This window comes from Taeniopygia guttata, chromosome 4A, assembly GCF_048771995.1.
Source record: "Taeniopygia guttata chromosome 4A, bTaeGut7.mat, whole genome shotgun sequence".
Taxonomy (NCBI): domain Eukaryota; kingdom Metazoa; phylum Chordata; class Aves; order Passeriformes; family Estrildidae; genus Taeniopygia; species Taeniopygia guttata.
The window spans coordinates 13,331,252-13,354,367 of record NC_133029.1 but is presented as its reverse complement, the minus strand read 5'-3'; the positions used below and the strand labels follow the sequence as shown (position 1 = coordinate 13,354,367).

The window sequence follows — 23,116 nt, the reverse complement described above, 5'->3', positions numbered from 1 at the left end:
GTGGCCCATTCTCATTTACTGCCTGGGTAATAAGATTTTTTTTTTTTTTTAGTTCAATTATATTTTTAAAATACTGTTTGTTTTCTTTCACTGATAAAATGAAGTGGGGATAAAGATCATCTAACGTTCCAGCCAAAAGGCTCTTTTAATGCTTATAAGATGAAGAGCACACAGATGACAGCAAGAAAGAAAAGATGGCTTTTTGTACTGCCATGAAATATGCCAAATATATGACTAAAAAGTTGTTAAAAGGCAAAGAAAAATTGTTGTAACAAATTGGGTTTTAAACTATATGAGTCTGCTTCACTAGGAACATCCTTATTATTTTTAGAAATAGGAAAAATATCCTGAGCTTTGAAAACTAAGAGAACAAATGGTATTGAACAGAAAGATATTCTTAATCTCTAAAGATTTTAATTGGTGTCCATTAATTCCATAGGGTCTATCAGGCTCTCTTTCCATACCCTCAGCCAAATCTGGTTCACAATACAGTTCATTTTATCCAGGAGAATAACAGAGGGGACTAATTTTACTGGTTTTACTAAATTTCGGTTAACATACTTGCACTGAATCAATTTACTGATTTGAAATGTTACATCATTAAGACTGCACATAACCACAGAGATCTCAACTGTCCTTGAGTTATGCAAAGGTAAGAAATACATCAGATTGGGTTTTGGTTACTTAGGAACTCAATGGACAGCAAAAGACAATAGTCCTGCTCATGGTGGTTTTGTTACCATTTTCTATTTTTATTTGAATAGAGCAAAGCTTTGTTAGCTGAAAATAGATATAAACACCTGAAACTTGCAGTATTGTGCTAATTTTATCTTAATGTCTGTTTAAAATATAGTTGCTGGTCATGGTCTGTCATATAATCAGCTAAGGAAACTAAAATTTAAAACTAGATGCTGTTTTTTATCATGGAACAGAGTTATTGATTCTAATAGAGTCAAATGAAAATGTCCAGAATGATAGAAAGGGAAAATGTCTTTAAAACAACACTAATGTAACTCTTAAAACTTGAATAATTATCTGTAAATTAAATACATTTGCATAAAATATTTTTCATTTAATGATACCACTGAGAAATTAATAGCTTTATAACTTTGGTAATGTTCAGAGACAGATGTGCCTGTGATCTTGCCCCTTTAAGAACACTATTAATCAGTGTAATTTCTGACACACACACACACAAAAAAAAAAAAAAAATCCAGGAGGCAATGAAAATGTTTTGGGCCTTTCTATAATATATTTACAGAAAAATCCACTCCACATGTATCTAAGAAAATCAGTGAGTGTTGCATGAATAGACAGCACTCTGGGGTTTATGAAAAGGATATGATTGGCAAGGGCAGGGAGAGAGTCCCTCCATCAGTGCCTTCCCCAGCTCAGGCTGAGCTGCATCTGGGATTATTCACCTTTTGGCCTTCTGTTCCTACCTGTCCCTTACCCCTGTAGGAGCAGCTCCCACCCAGCCTGACTGAGCCCCAGCAGTTTGTGACACGCTCTCTCATAGTCCAAGCTCTTATCATCTGCTCTTGCTCATCAGGAAACACGTATTGGTATAACAACTCATATTATTATAGTAATAAATTAGTAATTAATTGGGGCTGACAAGACTTTTCTAGTAACAACAGCTAGCTTTAACTGCATTTACTGACTCCCTTCTTCTATATCTGCTGGTCTGCTTCAGAAGTGTTTTGAATAGAAACTACAAAGAAAATGAAATGCCTCTTTGGATACTTATGGAGATGTTCTGAACATGCAATTAGGGTCCTGATATAAACTTTTTAGGATTCTTCAGGAAGCTGGATCCAGGGAAGTTTTTTATAGGCGTAGGCCTCTCACTCAAAAATACTCATAGTCACATTCAATCACCTCATCTACTTTGCTGGAAATCAAGAAAAATGAAGAAATGAACCAGTTCTCCAATTAAAAACTTAAGAAAGAGTTAAAAAGTTAAGACAATCATAATCATATCTCAGACACAATTTTTCTCCCTCTAGAGATGAGCTTAAAAAACTAGACAAAATTCTTCACTGTTCCTAGCTTTTAATCTGTTTTGTCTGTGCTTGGGTTTTCTGAATCTCTCTGTGGCCAAGGGTTCAGCTTTTGAAAATTGTCCATCTGTTCCTGTGTTAATTGTTAATACGTTTATGCTAAATCCTAATAGTTAGGTTTCCTTATGTGCACTTTTTCCCACAAAAATTTTCATCAGAGCTGATTTAAGACAGCCCAGTGATTACAGGGTGTTAGACACGCAGGTGGGTGCAGAAGCCAGTTGTAAGGCAACAGTAGAAGTACAAGTCAGAAAAAAAAGATTATATTAATGAACGTGGTTTACACCTTCAGAAACCTATAATAATTTGTAAAACTAAGTTTGTTCATTTACTCATTTCCAAAATTTGGGAGGTATAAACAATGTGAAGTAAATCACTTGCAAAAAAAAAAGCAAAGTCATCCTCATATACAACAGGAGAATATCCAACTGAAAGGGTTCCTTTTCTTCCAGGCAACAGTATTCCTGTAATCTAAAACAGTCCTCCCTAAAATAGAGGGGTTTTCCTATTTTAGTCAATTCTATTTAGTGGGTTACAACAACCTAGCTCCAACTTCTGATAAAAGAAGTGAGTTTTGCAGATATGTTGAGGATGAACAAGTTGTCAAGACTTTGCATCTGACCTTGTAACTGCAGTTAATTTTACACAGCTGCAAGATTAAAAGCCAAACTGACAAACTTCTACCTACTGAAATTACTCATTGTTGGTTAAGCTTTGACATATCTGGCCAAAATATCCCCAGAACTCTGCATTTCAAAGCTGTTATAAGATGACAGATGCTATAAGCAGTTATGCAGGTTAAGCCAATCTGATGACTGGACAAGGTCAGGACTCTGCTGCTATCAAGGAACTCTCTATGCTGCCAGAGAACAGATTTCCTTTCTAATAGACAATCCTGCTAATTTACTTGTGGAAAGAAAGACTCCAGTAACTTGAGACACAATACATACTGTTGAGATCAAATAAGGGGGAAAAAAGCTGTAATACAACCACTACTGCAGCAATACAACCACTACTGCAGCATGAATTCTCATTGTCTAAAAGATAAATAAAAGAAACTAAAAGCAACCTGGGATACTCTCTGGGAGTAAGTGCAAATGATTACTTCTTGCACAACCTGAACATCCACTTAAATTATTAATAAATTACGTCTGTGTCATTTCTGAGCACCAGAATTCTTTTCCTGTATGCACAGCACTCCTAGGGTACATTGTTTATTCTAATTTATAATCTTAATAAATATTTTTCATCTTTATGCAATTTCATGTGGAGCAGACTGAAACTCAAATCCTTTTGTTATTACTGTTGCAAAAAATTCAAGATGCCCACTGATCTCTGTCCCTCTCCCAACAGGATCAAAGTTGTCAATTCATTTATACAAGATGCTTTAGTTTTCGAGTCATGTGGGTCAAATCAAATTTTTTAACTTGCCTTTTAAATTCTTAGTTTAACACAAAACCTTTTCATGAACACTGGGGTTTTTCACTTTTCAAAGGGTGAACATAACAAAATACATACTGCAAAGTTTAATAGTGGGATAATATTTCTGAAAGAACACAGTAAAACTTCTGTTTTACTTGTAAGAGTTAATGTTTCATTTAAACACTTAGTCCATTTGAAGATGTAGAAAGAGCATGATACTAAGATGTTTATGTTAATGCATTTTGCCTGATAATCCTGTTTATATTTGTTTACGGTTCAGCAGCACATTAGCAGTAAAGTAGAATAAACATCATAAAGTGATGGTAGGACTTGCCTGCCTTAGCACACATAAAGAAAAGATTTTACACCACACTGAATTTAGATTAAAATTTCTCAATGTAGTGATTTTGAGAAGAGCATAAATGCAGACACAATTAGAAAAGGAAGAATAGATCCTAAATTAGCTCTGTGAATTCTGCATGTCTTACTCTTCCTAATGCACTACACCAGTAAACTGTTAGAATTAGAATAACCATGCTGGTGCCAAGGCTCCCATTGCCCTTAATAAGCTTTTCCATTTACAAAGCAAGTGCAGTCTCATGCAGGCAGGTAGAGGGTAAAAGCAAAATACTAAAAGGAAAGTGGCAGTTCTGAAGGAACAGAGCTATTTCTGGGTCCACCAGGAAAACCAGTCCTGCAATGGCCAAATACAATAATTAATATCATCATCCAAAAGCCAACTGGCAGAAGAAGTTCAATGAGCTTTACCTCTTCATAAAAACCTCATTAGCTTGGCTTGGCTTCTATAATGTTATTTTCACAATTCCTGTCTTAAGTCATTGTTCTTCCCTTGTATTCTCTGGGAATACAGCTCCACTGTGAGACTTCAACAGAAATGAGAAAGCCCTTGCATTTCAGGGACAACACAGAGGCTTTTCCACTAATACAGTCTTTGACAAAATGGTTATATCATTTATATGCAACATTGTGACTATCTCCAAGGACCCACAGCATCACTTATTCACAAACTAGATGATCATTAGGAAATGCCAAAGTGATTTTTGGGGTACTTACACTGCTGTGTCAAAAGCCTGGTACCAAATTTCATCATAAACTCTGGTTCAGTCTTGAAAGGAAAAGGTCAGAATAAGGTCACTGTCACACCAGACCCAGCCTCAGCTCCCTGCCACACTTTTAATACCATCACACAGCCCTGTAGTGCAAAATGAAAGAACTTCATTAGTAGCTGTCTCCTGGAAAGGAGCTCTGCTCTTTCTAAAGCTAAAAACCAATTAGCTAACACCCACCACAAAGATGAGTTTGAAGAAAAATCAATCAACACGTTAAAATATAAAACAAAATTTGGGAACTTGATGACCAGGAATATGCCATTGATCAGAAAGAAATTACCAGTGACAAAATAGAAAAGATACTTTTACTACACACTGTCCAGCAATTTTTTTGGTCCTTTTTGTCCCTCATTTCTTAGATTCTTTCTGTGTTTCTGATTTAGAAAGAAAAAATACAACTACAAATACACATCAAAAATTCATCTACAGACTGTTTCAAGCGTTTGCTATGATTCAAAGGGAATTAAGAGTACTTTAAAAGTCTATTTTGATTTCTTTATTACTATCATGCTGTACCAAGACTGCACAAGGGATGGTTCCATTGGAATAATTATCCTGCAATGGTGAGTTAAGTGAAAGAAAATGTGTATTCGAGAAAGAATGCTGATATTAGGCAATAATTACTGTAGCAAAATCACTTCAGCAACAGTTGTGACAAATTAGGTATAAATAATTATGTGTTCTCCCCTGATTTTAGATATATTGAGACACAGCTGAATCCTGCCCAAAGAGATGTCAGTTGCCTTCCTAACAGCCAGTGAGGTAACAGGATCTTCCCCAAAGTTACCCAACATTCACAGGTACATCCCCCCATATCATAGGAAATCTGATGGACACCCTGGAAGAGAGACTTTTGCCTTGGTGTGGATTTTATTTTCCATTTAGCAAATTTAATTTGGGGGTTTTGCTTTTTGGGTATTTTTTCTTCAATCTTCAAAACACTGCAAAGAACTTAAGAATGTACAAGCTATGAGCTCCATTGTAAACATTATTGGATTTTACCAACACCTTGTTTTTCCCTCTCCTGAAAGACAGAAAATATAGAGAAATACACGTAATAAACTACTGTTACAATGGAAGTTCATTATTTTTTCCATCCCTTTCTTAAGGGCCATTCAGAGTCATCCTTCCTTCCTTCCTTCTGGGTATCTGGAAACTTATGATTTAATGTTAAAAATGGCAGTTCTGGCAACTAAAATCAAAGCAGTTCTAAGTTGTGAGTGGTAGCACTCTCAGGAATCATTTGATTACAACATAGGAAAAGACAAGGAGAAAATCTAGTTGATAATACTAGCAATTATATACAATTATAACACTGACTTTCTAGAAATAAACTAGCAGCTATAGGCCTTTATTCCATAGAAGCATAACTCATCAATGAACTAAACTGCACAGAAGTCCAAGAAGCAATTAGAGAAAAGACAAAATAAAATCAGAAATAAGAAAATCTGTCTACTATCCACATTACTTTAATGTTATCTAGAAGTTTAATATCCCCTAAACACCACTTTGCAATAAAATCCTATTGTGGCTTTTGGAACACTGAGTTATTTATATCACTGAGGGACAATTAGCAGTTTGTTCTCCCCTTAATGCAGTCAACAAGAATTTGAACAAACAAAACATGTCATACACCAAACTGCTCAGGAATTGCACCATTATTGACCTTAAATCACTGAAGTCAAACAGTCAAATCAGATCTACAAATAGATAAAAGGGTTCTTATAAAATAATATAAAAAGAGTTCTTTATAAAATTCTGACTTCTGACAGAAGCTGACACATGTGGTCGATGCATTGAAAGGATTATGCTCAATATTCTCTGCTGATGCAGTGATTGCAGGAATTGAGACTGAAGAAGGTAGAGCCAAAATTATTTAATTATTGATTTTCTACACATGGTTTAAATTTTGTGTATTATCAGCTAATTTGAGGGAGAGAGAAGCTCAAACAATTGTCATGAAAGCATGAAATTACACATTAGTAAAGTAAAAAGTTTCAGGATCAGATCTGTTTGCAAAGCAACGTGCTGCATAACAGCCTAGTCTAGAATTTCAGTCATGATTTCAGGCTCAAGAAATGTTAAGGCTCTCTGAAGAAAGGGAGAATCTTAGAAACATGCTATGAGGAGTACACAAAACTCAAAAAATGAGGATCACAGAGACATTAAGAATAGTCTGCATTATCAAAGCCTTTGTAAAAAAAAAATTTAAGAAAACAAATAATTCTGAATAGCTAAAGGACCACCTATTTCCAAAATTAAGCCTGTTTCATTATGAGAGAAAAATACTGAAAAAAATCAAAGAATAAAAATTTCATGATTAACAGAACAGAGCTCTGAAAAAAAAATACTCTGCTGCTTGTGAAATGTAGCAGCTTTTATTTTTAATTCAGTGCTGTTCAGATCAGATCTTGGGGCCTTAAGCGGCAGAGAGAGACAGGAAAAAAAATAAATGGGTAAAAAAGTTTTCACATAGCCACCTCAATATTTCAACCATCAGAAAACTGACTCAGATGGGACACAAACTCAGGCCCTAAAATCAACTTGGCAGAGATTTCATGCATCTATGCTTAGCTATCTATTAAGATGATCAACACTATGACACTCCTTATAAACCATATGCAATTTTCCACACATCACGTTCATGCTCTGTGCTTACAGTTTCATTTCTTTGCACTTAATTTGTGGCCTTTGTCCACAGAGGCTGTTTACAGAAATGCAAAGACCTGAGGAGAATCAAGGAATGCCTGTGCAACCCAGACTCCAAGGAGCAATCACCAGGGCAACAGCAGCTCTTGCATCCTTCAGGGTAGCAGCTTCCCTGGAATGAAGGGACCCAGCATAATTGATCTGACTCATAGGTATTTATATCTGCTCATTACCCACCAGAATCTACATCCTGTTTTTACCGTGGAAAATAATGGAGGGTAAAACACAGCCACTGGTAAAAAAAAAAAAAAATCAAAAATTGCGAATTTGGAGTTTGAGTTAAGATATCAGATGAAGTGGGATACATGATAAAAGTATTTTCAAGTCCTCAGAAACAATATTTCCTACTGTACATGATGACTTCTACCCTGAATGATTTAATGTGGTTTGATCTGCACCCATGAACTCCTAAGACAAACAAAAATACTGACTTGCAAATTACCTGTAAACACCATTAATGATTTCCAAAAATTCATGGTATTGAGTTTACCAACCTCAGACTATTAAGTACATATTCAAGTAAATTTTTTCTTTAAACTATAGTCTATGAGCTAATGTTTTTCTATTGCTCTGCATCATAATTTTGGACAGTTCTAAACACAGCTCAGAGACTAATCCTTCATTTCCCTTCATTAGTTATTCACCCTCTGCTGTCACTATTTTTGCTCTATGTAAACATCTTGTTCGACAATTATTTTCATAATAGTTATTTTATTGGAAATGTCTTTTTTTCCCCCACAATCTCCTCTTTTCTTTTGCAAACGACTCTCAAAAAAATTGCACTAGTATCAAGGAAATAATTGTGGATTTTTGGAAACATTTAACTTGTTGGTTAGTATGAGTATTCCTTTACATTATGCCTTCTGATTCAGGTCATCACACTGCTGCTCTCTGCTGTTCATAAGAAGAATCCACATGAAATTATTACAGGTAAGGCATTCATTTTAGGCTCTATAACAAATGTATGCACACTGCAAATTTTTCATTTTTAATTTTGCTTTCTTAAAAAAATCAAATCTAATTGTAACTGGCAAGAAAATTCATGTAATTGCAAATAGCATGAGTTAAATGTGAGAAGAATCAGAGGATTTTGCAAATCAGTCACACTCACACTTGAATTTTGTACAAACTATGCTCACCTTGTACAAACATGCTCACCTTTAGTCCTTAATTCTTTATTTCTGTTTTATCACAGCCTGATGAAAAATTCATCCAATGAATACTTTTAAGTATGTAATGAATGGATAATTAGATCCAAATTTCCACACTGCAAGTGGTCTCTGCATGGGCTGACTTCAAAATAGTACAGAGAATATAGTTGTCATTTTACAGTAGCTTGCATATTTTCCATCATGACAAGGCAGAAAATGAAACTTTTAAGAACAAGAAATCCCAAAACAGCAAAAAGATTTAACAATGGAAGATGAAAACATTACCACTCTTGCATGTTTTTTAAATTGGGTGATTTGAAGTCATTAGAATGAATACACTTCTAGGGCAGGAATTCTTCTAAAGGGAAAAATCTTTCACAGCAATAGTTTATATAGACCTGGGTTCTCCTACCTACAGTTTAAGAAGAAATGCTATGCATGAAACAGAAACAAAATTCTTGTCAACTGAGGGCACAATCCATGACAGATGTAATTGTGTGAATATATATATCAGGTCAAAAACTTGTACCTGATACATGTACAGCAACATTTGTGAGCACATAAGTTTAGCCTACAATGACAAAAAAGGATGCAACTGAAACATGAAATTTTGCACCAAGTGGGCTTAGATATTCCCCATTCTTATAGCATTATTCTCCTGAGATTCAGTTTATCCTACCCCTTTTCCTCTGTCCTCCACTTATCATTTCACTTTAATGGCACCACCCATGGCCTCCTGAATAAAAACCTTCAGAATCCCGAAAATCTGACAGTTATGATTAATTATATATGCAACACCAAACAGAAACACAGCTACAACAGAAACTGTGAATCTATTTTTGCATGGGTATATCAGAGATATTCTGATTTAAATTTTGGCTGGAAACACAGTGAGCCTATTTAGATTTAGGCCTCTTGCTCCAAAAGTCCCTCCATCAATTTTATTTAAGATGTTTCTGCTGTTCCAGTTCCTGATACGATGGGGAAAAGGGCCTCTATAAATGCCTTACAAAACACCAACAAAAACAACTCACAAATACAAATTTTTCTGCATTCTGTGTTAACAATAGCAGCTGGATTGTCCCCAACACATGGATGGGATTAGTCAGTCTTCCAGGTGCTCATGGCTACAAGCAATAAACAAAACTGTCTTAATTACGATTTAACATAAATTAGGATTAGCACACACAGGAAGGCTTAGTGGGTTATCAGCAGTGTGCATTTTACCGAAGCTAGCATTTTGTGTGCTCTCAGTTATACCATCTGTTTATCTCCTCACGTAGGTTGACTCTGACACAAAAGGGTTTCATGACAGGTAAGGTGGGATTTCTCTATAGAATATAAACATAAAAGCACTGCCACCCAAGCAACCATGTATTTCATCCAGCATGTGGGATTTATTTTTAATTAAATGATTTATTTTCAATTTAAATGCCAAAAAATGCCCTTACATACTTTGAAGGAAATATTCCCCAAATAGTTGTCAATACCTGTGACTAGTTCCAGAAACAGTCTGTTCTCAGCAGAGTATTTTTTTTTATGCAACATTCTTGTGAAACCTGGACTATTTTCACATTTGATATTCACAGCATGTACTTATTCAAAGAACTGTATTCATAATCAAAATATTAAGGAATTTTAAAGAAGGACTTTTCTAGTGTTCATACACCCATAAACGACAAACCTAAAACACAAATGCTTAATAATGGCTTGAAAATTTTCTTTTTTTTTTTTTATTTTTGCTTGTTTTTGAAGTCTTAATTCACTGAACTTTTATTTTGGAAAATTCTTTTGGTAGGTCTTAGAATATAAACTCTTGTCAATCCAGACAAAAACATCCACAGCATCCAAGTGTGCACAGTGGAGAAGGACATGAAATATAAGGATTTCAACTCACTCCTAATTGTGACCCAAGACTCACCAAAAAATCTCATTCCCCTACTAAGATTAGCAATTTGCTTTTCAGTTTCCCCATTCTTGCCAGATTTAGGCAAAATATGATAAATGGCTTTGGCAGAGTTGTCATCACCAGGGTGTTAACATTTCCACACAAATATCAGCAACTCCAGCTCTCCTACAACACAGAACCACAGAGGAGAACAGAAAGCCATGGAGCAGTCAGACCACACATTGCAATTCCACACGAGATCTTGCACTTTAGGAACAAAAACCCACACTTGCAAGGTTGGAATTAAAAGTCAATCTGAAGTTTTTATCTCTAGAGATATTTTCTACAAATAAATCATATTTTAAAGTTCCTTTAGACACTGGAAAATATTCCAGGAAATTGCCAAGAAAGAATTTGATGCCAGCAGAGTACTTCCCATGACAATACTCTAAAAAATCCATTAAATTTATTGCGTGATAATTCTTCCATATTAGAAAACCAGGACAAATGTGTTGTGAAATCTCTGTGAAAAGAAATCATAAATACTAAAAAATCAATACCTAATTCTGGTAAGGCTGGAAAATGCTTTCAACACTCTCATGGTTAAACCTCGGATGGTAACTGAGTCCCACACAGCCTCTCAGTCACTTTACTCTGGTGGGTTGGGGAGTGAATAAAAATTAAAAAACACATGGGTTGGATGAAGGCAGTTTAACAGGCGAAGCAAACCAAGGGACTCATCCCCACTTCCCATGGCAGGCAGTGCTCAGCCATCCCCAGGGCAGCAGGGCTGCAGCACCTGTAACAGTGACTTGGGAAGACAAACACCATCACTCCAAACATCCCCCATCCTCCTTCTCCCCACATTTAAATGCTGAGCATGGTGCCATATTCTGGGATATGCCCTGGGTCAGCTGGGGTCAGCTGTCCTGGCTGTGTCCCCTCCCAGCCCCTTGTGGAGCCTCTTGCAGGTGGGTGAGGAGCAGGAAAGGCCTTGGCTCTGTGTTAGTGCTGCTCATGATAAAAAAACCAGCCCTGAATTATCAACAGAAATCCAAAACATAGGCCCATTACCAGCTACTATGAAGAAAATTTACTCTATTCCAGCTAAAACCAGCACAAATATTATTTTAAAAATGTATTATCAGCATAATCAATAAACTTCAAAGGCACTTTTCTGATGCAAAAAAAAAAAAAAAAAAGGAAAAGAAAATAGAAGCATTTTTTAAAGAGGGGGCTTAAGGTTCTGTGGACCCTTACCTTTCATCAATAATTATATTCCAGAAAAAAATGTGCTACAAGTACACCATTTTTATAAAATGGCGCTGTACAACTATTAAAAAAAAATTGTTTGTTACAAGATTTAGCATGCAAGGAAATTCTCATCCAGGGCTTAAAATGTTTCTATCTTCCATCTATGCTCCCCACTGTCAGTGATCCACACAGTTCCTGTTGTACTGACCCCTGATCCAGGGTTAAGCACCTGATTTTTGAGACACTGATGGTGCACCTGGGGCTACATTGATGCAGAGGGGATTTCAGTGCTCTCTCCATCACCTGACCTCAGAGGTGTGTGAAAGGGGATGACAGCAGAGCAAGAAAAATAAAGAAACCAACAGACAACCAGGTCTGTCTGAGACATGAGGAGTCCAGCAACTCCATGTGCACGTCATGGACAGGAAGGGTTGGTCTCCTTTGTTTTTTCAGAATATAACTAAGGTAACTAGAGAGGAAACTACTGAATTGCTTCTGCCAGATGTAATGAATTAATCTTTTGCTTTTCCTCCTCTGGATTCAGAATTAATTCTCAGCCTATATTGGCATTTCTCTCACTGGAAAATTTAATTTGCATCATTAAAGCCCTGAGTCTATTACAACTGACACAGATGGGCACCAGAAAAAAAAAAAAATCTGTATAAATTTGGTAAATTTGTTAATATTGATGATTCTAAGTATTATTCAAAATTCTAATTAAACACCAATAAGCTGCTTTAGCTAAAGAAAACCTTACATTAACATCAACAGAGACAAAAAATGTATTTCTCTGATAATAGATCTAACTTTTCACTTAGATTTTGATTAAGTTTAACCACATTAACATTGAAGGAATTGAGTGCTTTGCTGAATACAGATTCTCTTTCTTAATCCATTGGTTCCATGGTGACATAATGACTGGTCTTGCAGAGCAGGGAACAAATACCTACCACTATCCAGATCCACTACCTGTGACAACACCAGCTGTCAATTACTCCAAAAATTATGCATAAGTCAATACACTCAGATTGGACACTCAATTTTGTGTTAATTTTTATGAATAGTAAAAATATGAGCATTCCTACAAAAACATGACCATTTCCTTAAATTACTGTGAGAAGAAAAAGATTGTAGTGCTTTGGTAATACTGCCACACAGCCCTGGTTGAAATCACTGCTTAACAATTTCACCATAACTAATACTTTTCTGTATCCCTTTATAAAAATTTCATAAGAGAGACTATAAAAAGATACACATAAAACAGGCAGAGCATGCATGATACATTTTGGGTACCTTGTACCAAATATAAAAATGTCTAGATGCAAAACAGATTTCTTAAATTAACAGGCTGACATGAAGATAAGCCATCCACACTAAAAGTTGGAGTGGTTTTAAGCATGAGTAGGTGATATGAGGCTATCCAACATTTAATACAAGGCCACATTTTTATTTACACCTGAAAAGAACCAATTAAATTGATGTCCTGAAAACCACCACATGTAATAGTCCACTGTAAATCTTTATGCATTCTTGCACATATTTTAAGGGCTTTTCCTCTCCTTTGTTCTTTCCAATGTCAGCACAATGGTTATTGCCTTCCCTCTCACAGTTCAGGTACTGGCTGCACCTTCAGGACAGACAAAGGCAAGATGCTGAATACCTACACCAAAAATTGGAAATTGTCCATGCCCTTAAGAACATTTGCTCCAGAATAACATCAGGGAGTTCCTCTTTTCCCCTTCCCCAAAAATTTTCCCTTCCATGTGGCTGTTGAAAGACTAAAACAAAAATATGCAGAGCAGCATGTGCTAAATATTCACTACAAATCCTCCTTAAACTCAAACTAAAAGTCTTGATACAATAAGAACATGCACCACTTAACATGGAAAAATCCCAGGTTTAATCCCTTGAGAACTAGTATCATTCCAGACTTACAGTTCAACTTTCTGGTTTGTTCATATTTATAGTAACCATAAAGACTCTAGAATAAAATCTTCAGTTTAAAAGAATTGCATCAGTTTGAAAGCAACTCAGAGTGTTTTACTAATATCAAAGAACACAACTACAAAATAATAATATTTATCATTATTATTACTATTACCATTATTACTATTATTTATTGAGAGCAATTGCAGTTTCCTGTGATTTTCAATTCTTTAATCTGGTTATGTGGCTGCAATGTTATCATGGCTAATATAAATTAACTTTTCTCTACAATTAGGATATTGCTAGCACTGAGTGCTAAGAGCAAGGAAAGAAAGGTACATAAGCAGGGAGATTATCTGCAGTGGAAATTTTGAATTTCCATTAAATTATTTCCTTCTGAAATAAGGAACAGACTTCTAGAAGTCTCATAACAATACTGACATAAAACACTGAACTTGTGGTACTCCCCAGTACTTCCTGAAAGTCTCAGGCTGGTCAGCTGTTACTGCAATCAAACTCAACAAACAGCACTTATTAACAAATCAGGATCTATCATACCACCAGTGGTCTAGAAGGGGGGAAGAAAGGTTTTTGAATGCACCATGCACTGCTCCACAAAGTTCCAGTCCACAGGTGGTTTTTGTTATTTTTCTAAAATCCACCAAAAATGCAGAGTAAATTGTATTAATTAGGTACAGCAGCGGCACAACTGAAAAACAGTGTTACGAAACTAAGATATAAAAATGGTCCTCCTACTTTGACTATCTTAAAAAGAGAAACATATCTTTGAGAAATTGTCTCCGTTTTCTGATTGCAATGTGCAGGGGTGACCATCAGCAACAGCACAGAGCGGCCAGTGACTCCATGCTGGGTTTTGGCCGCCACGATGTCACAGAGTGGTTCCATGAAATGACAGAAGGATCCTTCCAGGATGTGTTCATGAGATCACCTTGTAACCACCCACAGAGCCAGCCCAGCAGTGTCCCTGCAGCACCATCAGGCGTGGAGTGCAGCCCACCAGCACAGGATGCAAAGCAGCTCCCGCTGGGGCAGGTCCCTGCAGGTCTCCCACGATGGACGCTGTGGTGCTTAAAAAGAAGGGCTACAGCCTTGGTGACACTCTTGGAGAAGGCTCCTATGGCAAAGTGAAAGCTGCCTACAGCCACCGCCTGAAATGCAAAGTGGCCATCAAGATCATCGACAAGAAGAAAATTTCTCAGAAAGTCCTGGAAAAATTTCTCCCCAGGGAAATGGAGGCTTTGATGAGACTGCACCACCCCTCAATCATCGAAACCTATGAGATTTTTGAGACGTCCTCTGGGAAGGTGTACATTGTGATGGAGCTGGGGGAAAGGGGGAGCCTCCTGAACTACCTGACCAGCCAGGGTGCGATGGAAGAGAGCGTCGCTCGCTGCAAGTTCCAGCAGTTGGCTTCTGCCATCAAGCATTGCCATGACTTGGACTTTGCCCACAGGGACCTGAAATGTGACAACATCCTGCTTGACAACGAGCTTAACTTCAAGCTGTCAGACTTCGGCTTTTCAAAACCCCTGGTTCGGGACGGAAATGGAAAAACCATCCTCAGCAGCACCTTCTGTGGGTCTCTTGCGTACTCAGCCCCCGAGCTGCTTGAGCACATTCCTTGTGACCCCAGGATTTCAGACATGTGGAGCCTGGGCATTATCCTGTATGCAATGCTTTTTGCTTCACAGCCATTTGACAGTTCCAATGTCAAGGAAATGCTCCGGGTTCAGAAACAACAGAAGATTCACTTCATGAAGTCAAAAAATCTCTCTACAGACTGCAAGAACCTCATTGTCCACTTGCTCCACCCTGATGCATCCCAGAGGCTGTGCATAGATGAAGTTTTGAGACATCCCTGGCTGCAGACCCCAAAACTCGTGCGCAGTCTGAGATCTGCAGGAGGGGGTGATCCCAAACCCTCTGGCAAGAAAAGCCCCAGAAACAACAGGATGCCAATTCCCATTGTGCGTAAGTGTAAGGAGTGGAGGAGGAAAACAGATTCTCTTATGGATACTTTCCTTTAACACGGTCACAGCATTGCCCTAACCTGTGAACTGCATTAGTTTAAATGCACATTAAAGAGAACCTGTCTAAAATTCCATGTGGCACTTGTGTCCTCACTCCTGCACAGTGCTCTTGAAGGAGGAGCTTTAACACTGCTAAAGTCAGGACTGTGAAACACGGGGGAATAATGAGGGAGGGAATTTTGGAAGTTTTAGAACATATAAACAAACCACAGAGGAGCACTTGGTACGTAATACTTGAAGGAGGAATGTATTTCAAGCAAGAAAATGCCTTTTTTTTTTTAATATCTCTGAATATCAGACCTGGTGAACTTTATAACAATTTATAACTATTTCAATATTAGACTCTAGGATCTGCCTAGACATACTGCTTATGAATCAAAATTTAGCTGAATTTTTCTTTCAAACTTGAGTTTTTCAACAAAAAAATGTGCAATGGAAACCATTTCCTTATACTTGAAAAATTAACAAGGATTACAAATCCTTGTTACCATAATACAGGTTTTAAGTCAAAAGGAATGAGGGAAGAGTTTTCATTAATTAGAGAGAGAGATTTAAAAAAAACACACATCGAAACAACAGCTGCCTTTTAACTGAAACTTATTGGCTGAGCATGCATGAATTCTTTTTTCTATAACAAGAAATATTATGTTAGACATTAAAAAATAAAACATATACCTTCAATGCTATGGTTGTTTAGCTTAAAACTTTAAAAATAAAGTTAATTATTTTATTTACATTACAGTCCTGAAAGGGAGTCCCAATCAAGGGTCATTCTAAAAGCCTACAAAATGAGAAGTCTCCTGTCCCACTGGTGTAATGCATTTACCTCTAGGTCCCATAGGATTGATTCATCTGGATAAGTTATGCAAGCACACATTTACAGTCCAGCCGCTTCCTGCAGAAAAACATCAAAAAATGTCATGTGGGTAAAATTCAGTCTCAGTGGAGACTTTGAGAGGTTTATTACTCAATTCATTGGTACTCAAATAATTGCCTGTCGCTAAAAGTAAAGCAAAACAAATATAATTTCATGGGTCTACTTGGCCAGAGACATTGGACCAATTATTGATCTATGAGGGTATTTATCCAACACCTGAAAATGTCATGCACACAGATGATCTAATATTGCTTAGAGAGGGTCAGGCTACTATGTTTAACTCCTTATAAAACCGAGAGAAAATAAAGTTGAAGTGCTACTGAAAAGCAGCAAAGTGTCAAAAATTACTCTAACATACAATTTGACAAGACAAAAATTATGTTTATGCATTATTTCACCCATTACTCTTTGCAGAAAATCTGCTGTTCCCATCAAGACATTATGCTAAAATATCAAACATAAAATACTGCTAATAACAAAAAAACTGACCATAATTAAAACTGTTTTTCCATTTAGTAAGTGTGGACAACTAAATATATTCCGGGAAAAAAACTTTTTTACTTAATAATGTAAGAGATTATTTTTTATGCTAAGAAATCAAATGCATTCTGGAATAATTACAGACCTTACTCTGAATAGTCTTCTGCCTCAGAGAGTGGATTAAAAGATGGATTGTACAAACAGCCATTCAGCACAGCTCTTACTATCCTAAATAATCCAAGGAGAGACAAAGTCAGATCCAGCTCTAATTAACACTCATTGCTCATGGCAGGAGAACATTAACATGGTACATTTCCACTGCCACATATTTAGAAGTCAGAGCCATTGAAAAGGACACTTGGACAAACAAAATGGAGCTTATGAATTCTTTAAGATAGCAGTTCAGTAAACAGATTTAAAATATAGCTTACTATTATTTTACTTTCACTGATTTATTCTAGGACCAAAACATAGTAGCAAAAAAAGGTGAAGCTATGGAAAAAATCGTTATATTCTATTTTAATTTTGCCATTTTTACATTATCAGACACCCAATACAAGAAAAAACAGTGTGATTGGAAATGATCACATGGGATGTGCCATAAAGGAGGTGTGGCACTTCTTCCTGGTGTACTGGCAGATCCTTAGGCAGGATCATGAGCCTCCACACTGTGATGCATATTCATGGCAAGACTACTGTTAAAGTTCAGGCAGTTCAGGCACATTCCTGGTTCCAGCTGTGTGTCTGTGGCCAAAATATGTGTAAGTGCACAGCCAAAATCAAAAGGCAGGACAGCTCTCTTACCCAGAGGCATTTCCAGATGACTTTATTACAGATATGAGCTACTCTGTTGTGTAAATTGTATAAAAGAGAGCCTGGCATGCATCTAAGGAGGGTGTATTTTGCAATTCTGGCTTACTTGGGAATTCAGCTTTATTCCAATACTTTTAGTAAGACAGGACATGCCATTGAAAACAAACATATATAAGTCCTAAAAAGCTTCTAGAGAAAAAAGACCTAAGAAGTGTATTGGTGAATATCACAACAAAGCAAACTAAGCATACAAAACATATAATTTCAGCTGAATGCAGTAAATGAGATAAAATCTGTCCCGTATAACTCTGTCAAAATGACACTGGGTTTACTTCAACTAAAGATCATAGATTCATATATTTACTAAGGCTGGAAAAGACCTCTAAGATCTTGAGCTCAACCATTAAATCAATACTGCCAGGTCCCCAAGCACCTCATTTATGCATTTTTTGAAAACTTCCAGGGATGGTGATTCCACCATTTCCCTGGGCAGCCTGTTCCCACGCTGGAGCACCCTTTCAGTGAAGAACTTCTTCTTGACATCCAGTCTGAACCTTCACTGGCACAACCTTCCTCTCATCCCATTGTTTGTTACCTGAAGGAAAACGCCGACCCTCCCCTGACTGGAGCCTCCTTCCAAGCACTTGTAGAGAGTGGTGGGGTCCCCAAGTCTCCTCTTCTCCAGCCTAAATAACCACAGTTAACTCAGATGCTCCTCAGTTCCCTCAGCTTCTATCTCCTCACACTTCAAGAGGAATCAATACCACGCACCTAGCACTGGGGAATGAAAATGGAGATTGTTGTAATCACTAATGTTTCAGATCAAAATTCAATTTTCACTTTCCTCTACACATTACAAGTGATTAAGTGAGTTTTAGAATCATCTTTTCCTTAGCCAGAAGTGTCCACACTTTCTTATCTTATATCATTGGCACTTAAATTAATGTTTTTTATCTAACAGATACAGCAGTCATAATAAATATTTAAGATAACTACTTAAATTTTGGCTGTATTAACATTATAATGTAAAGAATCGTAATTTTATTTGCCTCAATAAATCAAAGATTAAACTCACTCAGATATTTTATCTTGCTTGCCCTTAGAATAGTTAAAGAAATTCACTTTAAATATGAATTATATGTCTTCATTTTATGAGCTTTGTTCATTTCCATAGATTTAGTTTGAAAATAAAATTATTTCTAGTACTTACTGGAATGCTGATAATGAAACTATTGAATTAATATTTTTTGTCTCTATGTAAAAATCACTTGAACTCATTTGGAGGGATTGGATTCTTAAAGGAGAACCTGCTTCAATTTATGCTCCTTGCTATGGCACTCTGAGCCATATGAACTATCATGGATATTCCATTAAAAAACAAGGTTCAGAAAGTTTAATTTGTCAAAAAGTCTGTACTATTCCTTGAAATACCATGCATAGTATTTATTGAAGTATATTTCAAGACTCAACATCACAATGAAATTTTTTAAGATGTCTTCCCAATTCCTGCAAGGGCTTTTAGTTCAATGAGAATTAATTATTTTGATCACACAGATACTGTTTCCAAACTAAAACCTCTAAACATGATCACAATGGTCTCTGTACAGCCACTAAAAGTGCTTCAAACCACAAAAACTCCCATGGATAACTTTGGTGGTGGTACAAAGGATGATTTGGTAGAATTGCACAGAACCTGCATGCAGCAAATTCTGCACACACCAATTTGACCGAGAACACAGTGTCCAGGACAGCACTTCCATCTCCTGGGGTATCATTGCATTTTTCCCAGAGGCTGTAAGTTTAATTTACTGGCTGTGTGGTGTGTGCTGCCCTTTCCCTGGCCTGACACCCAGCAGGGCTCTGCCGCCTCCATCCAGCTTCCTGGGGACTCTGGTGACAGGTGGCTCCAGGGCAGCCAAGGGCTGTCTGGAACAGTGACCCAGATGTCTTGCCACTATGCAAATATCACTATCAGTCAATCATTTTATTATAAATACAGTCAGTCATTTCATTATAAATTGACAGCCCAGGGCCCACTGAGCTCTCCCATGTGGCAGTGGCTGTACTCCAGGAGCTCCCCTTGAGCAGGGACAGCTCTCAGGGTTACCCTCAAGGCTGAAAGGTTCCTTGCCACCCCAGATCCTCAGGGAGTGATCAGTAGTGTCCTAACCTTGGAAATCTTAGCCAAGTGATACAGAGGATTGACTTTGCACATAAACTCCTTTGGACATAAACCACTGGCCAAGCCTGAGACCAGGACTGGATCCAGCTGCAGTCTGAAAAGGGATCTAGAAAGCAAGGGGGCCTTTCCTGAACCTCCTGACTCAGTGGGAGAGTCTCCCTGGCAGCTTTTTCTGTCTTTGTCCTTTAGGCTGTAAATAGTCAAGTGTAGCTTGTTAAAGCACTGTCACATTCACCATTTGATTTCGTTAACTCCTGATTTACCTCGACAAGGTTTACTGCTGCTTCTCTCTGGAGTGAAGAGCATCACTCCATTCAGGGCAAGGTGCAGCAGGCAGAGGAAACAGATGAAAGGGGTTAAAAGAGCAGCACTGGAGGGAATAAACATTGGAGGAAATAAATATTTGCTGATTCTCCTAAAACAGAAAAGGCAAGTTATCTGTTATGCTACTTGACAGCTTGTAAATGGATGAATGATTGCCTTTAATAGTGGTGATATTTACTGCCTCAGAAACCTAATTCCTTTGACCTGAACAGAAATGGTCACAGTCATTAGATCTGCATAAATACAGCACTCAAATCTTGTTGAGCACATAACAGTCCTATAGGAAAAAAAAAAAAAATCACAAAATTATTCCTAACACAAGACACAACCAGAACAAAAATTAATTTTTCAGAACCTGACTGTTGAAAATTGTTGATGACTAATTTTAATGGACCAAAATCAAAGTTCATTCAAGTCATTTGCAGTGGTTGGTATTGGTATTTACATCAGCACCTAAACCTTCATCTTATTTACAAAGATAACTCGTGTTATGCTAAGTTTTACCCAAACAATTTCTGCAAGATGAGACCATCTAGACACGTTAGGTACTTAGTTTACAAGACTGTTTTAGACACCTAATATTAGCATAAGTCCCAAGCACACTGCAGCATTTAAAGCGTTTAGGTCACAATATCCTTGTAAAGGAGAGGAATAACATTATCTCAGCTTTACAAAGTGAAACTGAAACGCAGGATGAATATGGAACTTTTAAAACATATTGAGTACTCAGATCCTATAAGTGCTGAGTGCTTGGTTACTGTTAAAAATCATAACATATGTGTTATACAGACTATGCTACTGAGAAACACAATCTGTGACAGAAGTGATCCTAATCAGGAGCACTAAAGTCATGAACTATAGTGAACTATTACTACTGCCTGTCTGTTTTTTCTGCCTTTGATGAGATCTAACTAAAAAAAGAAAGCAAAACACCACAAAAATGCCCAAACCAAGAAAACTCCACCAATGTCAAGCATCCTACTTCATGTCTTGTTGAAATATGATGACTACAGGATCTTTTTGTTACACACATCAAGCTATTCAAAGTTTGCCAAAGATATACTTCAAGTCACTTCTGCCTAGCATAACATAAAACTATAAATATTCCAACATACACAAACTTAAAAAAAATGAGCTGAATTTTCTTCATGCTTTAATCATTAACTTTCACTGTAACAATACCAAAATGTACAAGTAAATAAAATGGGACTGGCTTGCTTGCTCTGCAGTATCAACTTGTTCTGATAGTTTATCCCTACCTGTCCTGTTCAACATCATCAATCAGTTTTGGGATGTGATTTTTTTAAATGCAGTTTAACACAGAATCATCAATACAGAAAGTACATGCCAGAATATATTCACCTGCAGTTTAAGAAAAGTGTGCGAGTTAATCAGAGAAAAATTTCTGCTTTTCTGATGCAAAGATGTGAGCTTTAGATTATCTTAAAGCATGGGCAACCCACCAAGGAACTACATATTGAGAGAGATTTTAATGAATATGTATACATTACTCTTTTTTTTTAATTTTCCTTAAAGGAAAATATTACATCAAAGCAAATCTAGTTTGGTCTACTACATAAATTATTTCTTCTATATACTTCAATGCATTGCAGAAATAGGTTTCCTTAGTATTAAATATTTCCTATTAGGAGGAAGAAATACTTAATTCATTCTTTTCCAAATTTGTTAAAGTAAAAAGGCCAAAATCTTAGAGTTATTTTGTTAGACTATTGTGTTTTAAACTAAGCAGTGATAAAAAAAATTCACTTAAACAAAGCAAAGTAATATTTTCTAGGACTAGCTTCTTCCCTATCTAGCCACAGCACTATGTATACAAAAGAATTAGGAGTGTCTGAATCTTGTGCTAATTTCACATTTCTGCCAGGTTTGACATAGTCCACAGCTCCAAGACTGTTCTACAGTATTGTCTCCTTTGTCTTCCTATTACTTTACATCCTTCCAAAGAGTACTTTGCATTTCTGGGAAATATTACAGAATTCATGAATAGTTGCTCAATAACAAGATGAATACACCACTGTTAAAAGAAAGATTTAAGAACAGTTCGCAGTATGTTCTAGTCTTGTGTCTAGTGTTCTTTCTTTTTCATGGCCAGATGGGACTCCCATTATCCTCCTTTTTCTGTTGTATGATTCATCACCAAAGGCTTCCCTCATGCTCTTATTACAGCAGGTGTTCTATCCCTGAAATGTATTCATATGGAAACCTACAAGGAGAAATATTGAACCAAAGAACTAAATAGAATGGAATGTAAATGGAAACATTTTTAGTCTATTTCTTAGTGTATTGATAATAGATATTAATAATGTTATACTGAACTGTAGCAGAGGTCCTAAACCTGGTATTGTTAAACAATAGCATAATTTTTTTTCATTCACAAGTGAAGATGCCTCAAGCAACCTGAAAAAAAAATCCAAGCTAAATAAAATTTGGTCATAGCAAAAAGGTTTCCTGTCTTGATAAGATCTACTCTAATTAGGCTGCCTTCTGTGAGACCACTGTTTTATCTTCCTACATACTGTAAATTTCACATCTGTCATTACTGCCAGTAATTTCTGTAGAAAGCACCACTAATGAATGCAAAAACAAAGCAATGTAGAAGTAGGAATCAGGAGGCATCTAGCAGAAAATTTCTGGGTATTCGTGTAGAAATTCAAAACTACTTTTTTCCCCCAGTAAACTTGTTTCCACAGTTCTAAGGTTTTTTGGGGTTTTTTTTTCAGTCAAGGCATAGATCTCCCCTTAAAGAAAAAAGCAAAAACCAACAAAACAAAAACATATTTACAATTCTAATGCTACAGTTAATTTGGCTAGTTATGTTGGATTCA

General features: G+C 36.7%; 1 protein-coding gene and 1 long non-coding RNA gene across 13 annotated transcripts in view; one reads left to right on the top strand and one right to left on the bottom strand.

Annotated features, from left to right (window-relative positions):
* Positions 1-23,116, bottom strand: part of LOC115495195 (uncharacterized) — a 235,415-nt gene that overhangs the window by 108,643 nt on the left and 103,656 nt on the right. For 10 of the 12 annotated variants that reach the window (XR_012056010.1, XR_012056012.1, XR_012056006.1 and 7 more), the window contains 4 exons: positions 18,360-18,541; positions 17,097-17,179; positions 16,421-16,489; positions 4,560-4,698 (listed from right to left, as the gene is read on the bottom strand). This is a non-coding gene — a long non-coding RNA (uncharacterized lncRNA). The remainder of the gene's footprint in view (positions 1-4,559; positions 4,699-16,420; positions 16,490-17,096; positions 17,180-18,359; positions 18,542-23,116) is intronic. The other 2 variants (XR_012056015.1, XR_012056017.1) reach the window with 1 other exon arrangement.
* Positions 9,957-15,668, top strand: LOC100219846 (testis-specific serine/threonine-protein kinase 2-like). The gene has a single exon (XM_002193925.5). It carries the CDS (start codon positions 14,617-14,619, stop codon positions 15,589-15,591), a length of 975 nt encoding a protein of 324 aa, XP_002193961.4. The 5' UTR covers positions 9,957-14,616; the 3' UTR covers positions 15,592-15,668.